At 43.4% G+C, this 12,505-nt stretch overlaps 1 protein-coding gene across 5 annotated transcripts in view; it reads left to right on the forward strand.

The window, feature by feature from the left end:
* Nucleotides 1-5,386: 5,386 nt before the first annotated feature.
* The window catches only part of RLF (RLF zinc finger), a 91,546-nt gene continuing 84,427 nt past the window's right edge, over nucleotides 5,387-12,505 (forward strand). For all 5 annotated transcript variants that reach the window (XR_010750237.1, XR_010750236.1, XM_066375953.1 and 2 more), the window contains exon 1: nucleotides 5,387-5,654. Coding sequence is in view for 3 of the 5 variants with exons in the window: in XM_066375953.1 (XP_066232050.1) it covers nucleotides 5,397-5,654 (258 nt within the window). In the remaining 2 variants the exon portion in view is untranslated. The remainder of the gene's footprint in view (nucleotides 5,655-12,505) is intronic.

Here is a 12,505-nt window from a genome sequence, read left to right on the forward strand (position 1 = left end):
CCTTCTCCAATTAGACTTCCATACCAGATATCCATAGAAACTTCTCTAGTCAAGGTTATCAACAAACCCATGTTGTATCAAGTGATTCCTTTTTTGTCCTCATCTTACCCAAACTCTTGTTAGCAGTCTACACAGTTGACTCTTCTCTCCCTGCCACTGTCTTCTTTTTTCTTCAGGAATACCACACTCTTCTGGTTTTCCCTCTTCCTCTTTTATGGCTTTTTTTTTTTTCTCAGTGAGAGTTGGAGAGATAGAGAGACAGACTCCTGCATGTGCCCTGACCAAGATCCACCTGGCAACCTCCATCTGGGGCCAGTACTCTGCCCATCTGGGGCCACTCACAACCAAGCTATTTTTATCACCTGAGGCAGAGGCTCCACGAGCAATCCTCTGTGTCTAGGACCCATGTGCTTGAATCAATCAAACCACTGGCTGTGGGAGGTGAAGAGGAAGAGAAGAGGGAGAGGGCAGGGAAGAGAAGCAGATGTTCATTTCCCTTATGTGCCCTGACTGAGAATTAAACCTGGGAAGTCCATAAGCTGGCCAATGCTCTATCCACTGAGCAAACCAGCCAGGACCACTTCACTCATTCAGGTAACCTGCCTAAGGCATGTAGAAATGTGAGTTGGTGACCCCTGATTTACACTTTCCTAAGTGATCTCAGCCAGTCTTATTTAACCATAAGGTTTTAAAGTTTCTTCTTAAAAAATTAAAACAAAACCAAACCTAACAACTGTTGAGTGCCCACAATATACCAAGAACTACTGTACCAGATTCTAGGGATACAGAATTGAATAAAACAAGTCACCCTACCTCTGTACTTTGTAAATGATATCAATTAAAAAGAAAACTTACCTCCTAGCAAGGGGACACACACAAAACAGTCATAATGTAAAACCAATTAATGTGAAAAGAAAAAAGAGATACAGAAAGCTATTTTAAATAGGCATCATGGAATGCCTCTCTGAGGTGATACTTGAACCTGAATGAAATGGAAAAAAAAAAAAAAAAAAAAAAAAAAAAAGGAAGGATTCCCCAGAGAGGGAAGAGTATGTGCAAAAAGTCAAGGAACTCAACTTATTTAAGAATGGTAAGGCCACTTGACCACGTGGTGACACAGTGAATAGAGAATTGACCTGGGACTCTGAGGATCCAGGTTTGAAACCTTGAGGTCACCAGATTGAGTGTGGGCTCACCAGCTTCAGCGCAGGTTTGTCAGCTTGAGTGTGGGATCATAGACATAACTCCATGGTTACTGGCTTCAGCCCAAAGGTCACTGGCTTGAGCACGGGGTCACCGGGTCAGCTGGAGCTCCCGCCCGAAGGCCCCCACCTTGTGTCAAGGCACGTATGAAAAGTAATCTATGACAACTAAAGTGCCAAAACTACGAGTTGATGCTTCTCATCTCTCTCCTTTCTCTCCCCCCTCTCTCTAAAAAAAGAAAGTAAGTCCAATATGGCTGGAGCACAATGAGATGTGAAGTAAAGGGAAGTAAGTTTGGAAAGGTGGCAGGTTGGACCTTGTGGGCTCTGTTAAGAGTGAAGGAAAGCCACCGGAATGTTTTGAGCAGAGGGAGTGGTGAGACCTGAATTGTTTTTTTTATTTGTTGTTGTTGTTGTTGTTGTTTTGTATTTTTCCAAAGCTGGAAACGGGGAGGCAGTCAGACAGACTCCCGCATGCGCCCGATCGGGATCCACCCAGCATGCCCACCAGGGGGTGATGCTCTGCCCATCAGGGGCATTGCTCTGTTGCATCCAGAGCCATTCTAGTGCCTGAGGCAGAGGCCATAGAGCCATCCTCAGCGCCCAGGCTAACTTTGCTCCAGTGGAGCCTTGGCTGCGGGAGGGGAAGAGAGAGACAGAGAGGAAGGAGAGGGGGAGGGGTGGAGAAGCAGATGGGTGTTTCTCCTGTGTGCCCTGGCTGGGAATCGAACCCGGGACTCCTGCACGCCAGGCCGACGCTCTACCACTGAGCCAACTGGCCAGGGCTGAATTGTTTTAAATAGATTAATGTGGCTACTGTGTGGAGAATTGATTTCAGGGGGGCAAGAACAGAAATAGTCCATTAAAAATGTTATTATTGCCTGACCAGGTGGTGGCGCAGTGGATAGAGCGCCGGACTGGGATGCGAAGGACCCAAGTTCGAGACCCTGAGGTCGCCAGCTTGAGCACGGGCTCATCTGCTTTGAGCAAAGCTCACCAGCTTGAGCCCAAAGTCGCTGGCTTGAGCAAGGGGTTACTCGTTCTGCTGTAGCCCACGGTCAAGGCACATATGAGAAAGCAATCAATGAACAACTAAGGTGTCACAACAAAAAACTAATGATTGATGCTTCTCATCTCTCTTTGTTCCTGTCTGTCCTTATCTATTCCTCTCTCTGACTCTCTCTCTGTCTCTGTAAAAAAAAAAAAAAAAAAAGTTATTATTGCCTGATCAGGTGGTGGTGCAGTGGATAGAGCATCAGACTGGGATGCAGAGGACCCAGGTCTCTCTCTTTGACTCTCTCTCTGTCTATGTAAAAAAAAAAAAAGGTTATTACTTAAGTTTAGAAAGGAGGTGTTAGGAAGTGAAGCTGGAGGAGGTGAGAGAGGGTCAGATTTGAGAATATATATTGTAGCAAGAGAGAAAGAGAGAGACAGGCAGACAATAAGGGAGAAAAGATAAGAAGCATCAACTCATAGCTGCAACACCTCAGTTGTTCCTTGATTGCTTTCTCATATGTACCTTGAACCAGGGGCTCCAGCTGAACTGGGACCCCTTGCTCAAGCCAGCTGCTATGGGCCCAAGCCAGTGACCTCTGGACTCAAGCCAGCAACCACGGGGTCACGTCTATGATCCCATGCTCAATCCAGCAACCCTGCGCTCAAGCCGGCAATGTTGGGGTTTTGAACCTGGGTCCTCAGTGTCCCAGGCCGAGGCTCTATCCACTATGCTACCGCCTGGTCAGGCGAGAATATGTTTTCACTATGGTTTAGAGCAGGGGTAGTCAACCTTTTTATACCTATACGGTAGGTATAAAACTAACTACTTTTGTATCTCTGTTAGTAGTAAAATTTTCTAACCACCCACCGGTTCCACAGTAATGGTGATTTATAAAGTAGGGAAGTAGGCCCTGGCCGTTTGGCTCAGTGGTAGAGCGTCGGCCTGGCATGCAGAAGTCCCGGGTTCGATTCCTGGCCAGGGCACACAGGAGAAGCGCCCATCTGCTTCTCCACCCCTTCCCCTCTCCTTCCTCTCTGTCTCTCTCTTCCCCTCCCGCAGCCGAGGCTCCATTGGAGCAAAGATGGCCCGGGCGCTGAGGATGGCTCTGTGGCCTCTGCCCCAGGCGCTAGAATGGCTCTGGTCGGAACAGAGCGACACCCCAGAGGGGCAGAGCATCGCCCCCTGGTGGGCAGAGCGTCGCCCCCTGGTGGGCGTGCCAGGTGGATCCCGGTCGGGCGCATGCGGGAGTCTGTCTGACTGTCTCTCCCTGTTTCCAGCTTCAGAAAAATACAAAAAAAAAAAAAAAAAAAAAGTAGGGAAGTAACTTTATAAAATTTATAAAGCAGCCTGACCTGTGGTGGTGCAGTGGATAAAGCGTCGACCTGGAAATGCTGAGGTCACCGGTTCGAAACCCTAGGCTTGCCTGGTCAAGGCACATATGGGAGTTGATGCTTCCAGCTCCTCCCCCCTTCTTCTCTGTCTCTCCTCTCTCTCTTTGTCTCTCCCTCTCCTCTCTAAAATGAATAAATAAAAAAAAATTAAAAAAAATTTATAAAGCAGAGTTACAGCAAGTTAAAGCATAGAATAATAATTACTTACCAAGTACTTTATGTTGGATTTTCACTAAGTTTGACAGAATAAATCTTTATAAAACAATTTACTATAGTTAAATCTATCTTTTTATTTATACTTAGGTTGCTCTGCTACCACTCACCATGAAAGCTGGAATGCCCACTAGTGGGCAGTAGGGACCAAATTGATTACCACTGGTTTAGATAATAGTGTGCGAGGAAGAATGGAGTTGAGCATGACTTTAGAGAGTCTTTGGCTTAAGCAACTGGATGAATATAGTGGGAAAGGAGTCATTTTGGACATGTTTTGTGTAAGATGTCTACTGGATATGCCTGGCTATTGACTATTATTAAGACTTTCTGAGTCACAGGACATAAGCATTTTCAATTTTATTAAATATTACATATTTTCCTAAGTGATGTAGCAATTTATACTTCCATCAGCAATGAAGTTCCATTTTCCTAAACTGTAAAACATGGAACTAATTCTAAATTTCTCTCAGTCTGATGGGTATGGAATTATATCTCAGTTTAATTTGTACTTTGATAGTTATAATTAAATATCTTTTCATGGGTTTATTGCCCATTCAGAATTCTTTCTGTATCCTTTACTCTTTATTGGATTGCTTCCTTTTTTTTCTCTTGATTTTGGGAACTTTTCTGGACCTAACCAGGGGTCTCAAACTCGAGCCCACAGGCTGCATGCGGCCCGCCTGCGGCCCGCCCACCAATTTTGTGCGGCCCGCAGACTAATCAAACTTCGTGGATTAGTCTGCGGGCCGCACAAAATTGGTGGGCGGGCCGCGAGTTTGAGACCCCTGAGTCCTAAACCCTTTGTTGGCTATTTATGGTGACTATCACCTAGTCTTTGGCTTGTTTTTGCATGCCATCTTTTTAAACTTCTGTTATTACCAAAATAACACATTTTAATTCAGTCAAATCTAACATTTTTCTTTATGCTTTCTGCTTTTTGGATACCTAAAAAAGTTATTCCCTATTTTAATATCATAATTCATTTTATATTTTCTGAAAAATGTTTTGAGGTCTTTACTTCATCTGGGATTTATTTTTGGATATGGTTTGAAGTAGAAATCTAATTTTATCTTTTCCCTTTTGGAAAAAAATGTCTCAGCACCATTTATTTGAGTTCATCCTTTCTCTATAGACCTGTAATGCTTTCTCTATTCCAAATCATGTTCCCACAGAGCGGGTCTTCTTAATTTCGGCCTCACAATCTTTGCTTATTTCCCTTCTACTAGGGATGCTTTCCTCTCTAGGCTCTTCTCAGGGCTACCTTTTTCTCGTTTTTCAGCTCTCAGATCAAATGTCATTCCCCTCACACTTTAGATCATGTCTACGGGTAGGTCGGCTCGGTGACCGCATGACTCTATTAAAGGATCTGGAAGTACTGAGCTGGGCAGGAGACTCTCTGCCCAGTTGTTGCCAGGATTTTGGCAGGACCGCCGTAGGGCAGGCCGCCGAGAGGAGGAGGATCGAGTCCCAGTGACGGAATTCGGCGGGCGCCGGCGTCGCCAGTGAGTGCGTCAGCACGCGCGGTCGACCGGGGGCGGGGCGAGGGTTGAGTCACGTGGCTTGGTTGCCTACGCGCTGCTGGGCCGTGGGAAGATGGCGGACGGAAAGGGAGACGCCGCCGTCGCCGCCGCCGCTGCTGCCGCCGGGGCTGGGGCTGAGGCTGAGGCTCCGGCGGGGGTCGGAGCTGGAGACCGAACCGAGACTGAGTCTATGGCTTGGAGTCAGCGCCCTGCATCTCCGGCTCCAGGAGCCCCAGGACTGCGACCGTGTCTGTGGCAGCTGGAGACAGAGCTGAGGGAGCAAGAGGTGTCGGAGGTCTCATCTTTGAACTACTGTCGGAGCTTCTGCCAGGTGAGGGGCTAGCTGGTTGGCTGAGGGCGGCGGGGTGGGGAGCCCAGGGGAAGAGGCCCCGAACCCGTGGCCGAACTGGAAGGCGCTACCCCCGTGTTTCGCCGCGCCCCCGGGCCGGGAAGGCCCAGCTCGGAAGCTCAACCGCTGGCCCCCCTCCGCCACTGCCTGACTTTAGCCTCCGTCAGGGCGGGTCACGCTGGGCCAGACTAAGAGCTCCGAGGGCGCCAAGGGCTCCCTGGACGGGCCATGCCCTGTCGCCGTTGCCTGTGCCCCAGCAGAGTGGTTGGAGCGCCATTGCCCTCTGAGGGATTGTTTGCTCGTTTCTGCTAAGATCCTTTTTTTTTTTTTGAGTAGAGTGCAGGTCTCCAAACTGGAAAACCTGTTTTTCCCTGAATAATTCGGAGCTATGTGTTGGGGCCAGAGACGTATCTTTTGAGCCGTCTACTGGATCTCTGAAAGGTATGACAGTTCTAGGAAAGGAGTATAGGGCTTTCTGGTTAGGGATTGCAGAGCCTGTTGGTTGGTTCGTTTTTTGAGCCTTTAAAAACAACAACAGTTAAGCCGTTCTTTATAATTTTGTATTCCTTTGAGGATTCTACTGTGATGAATGAGCCTTGTAGTTATTAGGCTCTCTGAGTAGAAGAGAATCAAGAAAGGTGTCGAGCGTTACCTCTTTCGGCAGTCGTGTGATCATTTCTGTGCCATACTGGTTCTAATCTATGATTACGTATTTATTGGGATGTTTAGTTTAGTCTCCATGATCATTCCCCGAGTTTTTTCTCAATATTTCTAGTCCCTTATAAATTTGAAGATAAGCCATTATCATTTCTGCTTCTGTTATATCAGGTTTCAAAGCTACCCCTTTGCTCCTTATCTGGTATACCTTAGAGAATGCAAAATAATAATGGTATATAGGCACTTGAACTCAATGAGTAGTTGACTGTGTTGAATAAATTGTGGTGCTCCAAACTTACAGTTGTGGGGGACAGTTTGCTCTGTTGGTCTGAAGGAGAGTAAAACATTGACTTAACTTGGTTGCTTTTCTCTCTCTTGTCTGCTGAGCCAGAAGTGCCTCATCTCTGAATGGAATTTTGACATTGCTAATATTTTCCATACATTGTATCACTTAAATTTTTGTGTCTACAACCTGTAGCATTTCCCTGAACTATGAAGTGTTAAAACAGTAATTGTTCTTTGCTTCTTTACTACTAATAATACTGATCATTTAGTACTTGCTACACACATCTGTGCTACAAACTATTCCTGATTCCATAGGATGGTGCCAGGCATTTTAGGAAGTGCTGAGGAAATGTAAGACAGCACTTGCCCTTGATGAGCTTACAGTTAGGAAGAGGTGGTAGAAATAACAGAATTTACAGTGCAGTTTTGGTAACGATAGGAAGGAAAGTGTTGTACAGACAGTGGTGAGGGAAGAGCCCCATGGGATATCCTTATGGGAATGACAATTAACTAGTAAAAATAAAAAGATTAACTATAGAATGCAATGTGTGCTTAGAAGCAAATAATTGGGAGAGGCTACTTTAAATAGGGTGATGAAGGAAGCCCCTATACTGAGAAGGTGAAAATGAGTCTTGTGAATGTTGTGTGTGTGTGTGTGTGTGTGTGTGTGTGTGTGTGTGTGTTTGTTTGGCACGTGCAGCATTCCAGGAACACAGAATGCTTTGGGAAGAAAAGCTAACTGGAAAAGGAGTGAGGAGGAGGGTAGGAGAATTGTGGGTTTGGGGTAAGACTTCTGAGCTTGACTTATCTTTCTAGAAAGATAAGAATGTATGGAACCTATCACATTGTGGCTTATCAGAGGATATTATACATATATTCTTTATGCTAGTGCTTACAGCTTTGACTTTATTTTAAATGAATCGTTGAATGTCTTGAGTTTTGGTTATAACCTAAAGATGTGAGGGTGTAAGAATTTTTAAAAGAATGTACTTTCGTAATTTGTCTTTGCTATGATGTTTTTGGGCCACAGTTTTTCTGAAAACAGTTTTTAGACTAATAAATGAAATAAGAAAAGGAATTCCTGTGATGGTATGTTGTAGTAGAAAGTATGTGGGCTTGGGAGTTAGTTGGATGTTAATTGTGACCACTTCTTAGCTGTTAACCTTGGGCAAACTATGACTGTGAAATTATATTTTCCTTTCTGACCTCTATCTCCTGGTAATGTTTTATACAAACAGTAGAAACAGAAAGTTTATATACAACTCTTTACAATATATATCCCAACATTTTTGTCACGTTTTTTTCCCCAGTAGTCCAAATATGGTCAGCCTAGTGTGTTCTTGCTCACCAGATACAGAAAAAAATTTTGAATTTTATAATGGAGCAGGAAAAATTTCACCATCTATATTTGGTTTAACAGGTCTTGGTTTCACTCTTGAAAGGCAAAATAAGATTTACCCATCCTCTTAAGAAACACTGATTGTATGTATGCCTGACATTGCACTAACTACCAGAGATGGGAACCTGTCTTGCTAGGAGCACATAATGTGTAAAGATTGGAGTGGCAATATATTATCATAAAGACCTGAGCTGTGCTCTCTGGGATGCTTAATTCCCACAAATGTATTTTTGCCAGGTGTTTAGTTTAGATATGTTTTAGAAACTCAGGTGGTGCCAAGTGGATCTCTCCTGCAACAGACTAGGACCATTCTCTCCATCTTTTGCAGCACTTAAAAGAAATGGCTTTATCTTTGGAATTGCACCAAATCAAGAAATAAACTAACATATGAAAGGATAGAGAAGCTTGTTTCATTCTGGGCATGTTTTCAATTTTCAGGAGTTTGTGAAGATGATAAAAACAAAATCTCAGAAGTGAGAGTTTCTAAGGCCCTGGGAGCTTGGTTGAAACAATGTCGAGATATACCAGGGTTGCGGTTCAGTCCCAGGTCAGGGCACATGTGAGAGACAACAAATGAATGCATAGTTGAGTGGAACAACAAATCATGTTTCTCTCTCTTTCCCTTCCTCTTTATCTTAATAAATAAGAAAAATTTGCTTTGAAGTTACTAAGAAAATTATAGTCAGATTAAGTTGTATTCAGTGACTGGGATATGGTTTTTTTTTTCTTCTGTTCCTCAGTTCCTTTTCTGAACATATTGTCTGCCAGACAGTGTGGATAAAGTAAACTCCAGCAAACAATCTTCTCTTTGTTTTGCTGAAAAATTGATGATATCCTCTCAAGTTTTTGCTATATTTTGGAAACCAAGAGTCCTAAGGTTTTACATATTTGTAATAGAAATTTTAAGTCTTTAAAAGTAGTCTTTGTTAACAAGCTCGAAGTTATTGGGTGAACAATTATACTTTGAGAATACCAGGCAAAGTACTTTCATGAGTAAACCTGTTTAATGAGATGTTTTTAGGTTCTACACCAACAGTGATTTTGTAAGTTTTTAATGGTTGAAATAAGTACTGCATATAGGTATTTCAGTTTTTCTAGAATATGGATTGAATACAAAGTGTCTAAGTCAGATAGACACAGTGGCTTCACCATTTAAACTGCTTGTGTGACCTTGGGCATGTTATTTTTTAAAAACCTTAGTATTCTTATCAAGTAGAGTAATAGTACTTATTGTTCTCTATGTAAGTACATTGTAGAGTGGACTAATTAAGACAATTTAGTAAAAAACAATATCCTCAGAATTGTCTCAGTTTTCTAGATATCTTAGCCTTGGAATAAAAGCCTTCACAACCTTGCCTACAGATTATTTTTCTGATCTTACCTAGCCATTTTCATCATCCCAATCCTACTCTTAATTTATTCAAGGGTATTTGGAGTCCATGGACTAAAGCAGGGGTCCCCAAACTACGGCCCCGCATGCGGCCCCCTGAGGCCATTTATCTGGCCCCTGCTGCACTTCCAGAAGGGGCACCTCTTTCATTGGTGGTCAGTGAGAGGAGCATAATTCCCCTTGAAATACTGGTCAGTTTGTTGATTTAAATTTACTTGTTCTTTATTTTAAATATTGTATTTCTGTTTTGTTTTGTTTTTTACTTTAAAATAAGATATGTGCACTGTGCATAGGGATTTGTTCATAGTTTTTTTTTATAGTCTGGCCCTCCAACGGTCTGAGGGACAGTGAACTGGCCCCCTGTGTAAAAAGTTTGGGGACCCCTGCACTAAAGTGTGATCTCTGTTACTTCTGTGGTTAAAATTTTACTTGTGAATTTCCAAGTGCATTATTTTGGGAAAGATGAACTTAATTCTCATTTTATTCTTTAAGATCCAAAACACATTTTAGGCTTTCAGTTAGTATTTACCAACTAACTGGCTGGTCTCCAAAAGGATAGAATTACTTGAACAAGATCTCAGGTCGTCAAGCATTCTTAAGTCTTTTCCTTTTATTGTGCTGTTCTTTTTTTCCTTATTTTCTGTGTGGCAAATGTTTTCTCTTATTTTCTGTGGAGCAAATGTTCTTGCACTGTGTGGCAGTGCAAATGTCACTTCCCCTGTGAAGTTTTCACTAAATACATTTCTTAGTTGTTTGTGTTCTTTTGATACTTTGGACATAGTTACGGTTTTAACTCTTGTTTTTCTTGTCACTGTTTTAGTTACTTTAATAATATCCTCTTCACTAATCTTCCTTGCCTTCTGATTGGCCTTATCTACAGACCACTTTGGTGTTCTTTCTAAGTTTTAAATGTGCGCAATCTTTTTTTTTTTTTTTTTTTTGTATTTTTCTGAAGTTAGAAGCGGGGAGGCAGTCAGTCAGACTCCCTCATTCACTGGAACGGAATCCATCTGGCATGCCCACTAGGGGGTGATGCTCGGCCCATCTGGGGCTTGCTTCGTTGGGGCCTGGAGCCATTCTAGTGCCTGAGACGGAGGCCATGGAGCCATTCTAGTGCCTGAGGCGGAGGCCATGGAGCCATCCTTAGCGCCCAGGCCAACTTTGCTCCAATGGAGCCTTGGCTACAGGAGGGGAAGAGAGAGAGATAGAAAGGAGAGGGGAAAGGGTGAAGAAGCAGATGGTTGCTTCTCCTGTGTGCCCTGACTGGGGAATCGAACCCAGGACTTCCACATGCTGGGCCGACACTCTACCGCTGAGCCAACTGGCCAGGGCCATTATGCGTAATCTTGTTAGTCACTTTATTCCCTAAAATTCTTCAATGGTTTCTTGCCCCAAAGGCAAGATAAAATTTAGACTCATCAGCCTGGTATACAAAGGCATTTAATATCTGGACCCCACTTATTTCCCCAGCTCCCCACCTTCCCCTTTACAGCCTCTTTTTATTTATTTATTTGTTTATTTTCACCTTATCTCTCAGTTTGCCTATTTTGTCCTTTAAGACCAAGCTAGGATATTAACAGTCTTTCAGAACTGTGTTTTGATTTCAGCAGACTGAATGAGGTGGTTCTTTCACTTAGTATACTCCAGTATCATCTCATACATAGTGTGGTGCTTAAATATTTGTTTTCATTTTGTCTCTTGTATTGACAAGCCAACAAAGTGTGGGTCATTTTTAGTCTTTTTTGGTGGTATGACAATCTTTACCTAATAGGATTTTTATTCAGCTGTCCCTGATCCTTTTGAAAAATTATTTATTGATTTGAGAAAGAGAGAAACATCAATTTCTTGCTCCACTTATTTGTGTATTCATTGGTTGTCCTCCCTCCCTCCCTTCCTTCCTTCCTTCCTTCCTTCCTTCCTTCCTTCCTTCCTTCCTTCCTTCCTTCCTTCCTTCCAACAGAGAGAGAGAGAGAGAGAGACAGACAGACAGAGACAGACAGGAAGAAGGTAGAGAGATGAGAAGCATCAGTTCCTTGTGGTGGCACCTTAGTTGTGCATTGATTGCTTTCTCATATGTGCCTTGACGGCAGGGGAGGGGGGGGAGCTCCATTTGAGCCAGTGACCTCTTGCTTAAGCCAGCGACCTTGGGGCTCAAGCCAGCGACCTTTGGGCTCAAGCCAGCTACCATGGGATCATGTTTATGATCCCACACTCAAGCCGGATGAGCCCACGCTCAAGCTGGCGACCTCTGGGTTTCAAACCTGGGTCCTCTGCATCCCAAGTGGACTCTCTATCCACTGTGCTACTTGCCTGGTCAGTCTCATTGTTTGACTCTTGTATGTGCCCGGACTGGGGATTGAACCTGCAACCTAGGCATATCAGGCCAACACTCTAACCCAACTGGGCTGCTGGGCCAGGGTTTGTTTAGTCTTTTTTGTATACTTGGTACCTAGCAATTAATACATAGCTGGACACACAAAACTAATTTGTTGAGTGAATTACATTGTAGGGGCTTTGTGATATACTCAAAAGGGAACACTGAATGTAAAATCTAGTATGTTAAATAGCAATTTTACCATAAAAAATTAATGTAAAGGAGTAGGATAGGAGGTTTGGTCGTTTCTTGGAGACATTACTCGTCAACTTAGCCTTCATTCATATAATAATGTACATAGTTATACATGTGGAAAGAAGGGGTGGAAAGAAGGGTAGTGTTAATGGAGGGAGACATCAGGAGGCATTATAATACTGAGGAAGAGATACCAGCTTTAATAGGACAACAGCTTGGAAATTTTGAGAGGGGAAGGATTAGTCTTCCTAATTTCTTCAGGTTCATGGCTATAAAGACCTTTGAGGTTTATCTCTTTCACTTATTTTAAAAGGTTTTTAATGCATTAGCTATTCTTCTTGTGCTGCCTCCCCTTGGGAGATGTCTAAATAGAAACTAGATGACAGGTAATTATGATAGCAAAAATTAGCTTTGCAGTGCATATGACCAAAACAAAAATGTGACCTGCAAAGCAGTGGGAACTTTGGGACCTTTCATTTACTGTGGTAGCACCCAAGTCTTTAGCTGTTTACTGTGAACCCCCCCCCTCCCAG

This window comes from Saccopteryx leptura, chromosome 3 (genome assembly GCF_036850995.1).
Source record: "Saccopteryx leptura isolate mSacLep1 chromosome 3, mSacLep1_pri_phased_curated, whole genome shotgun sequence".
Taxonomy (NCBI): Eukaryota; Metazoa; Chordata; class Mammalia; order Chiroptera; family Emballonuridae; genus Saccopteryx; species Saccopteryx leptura.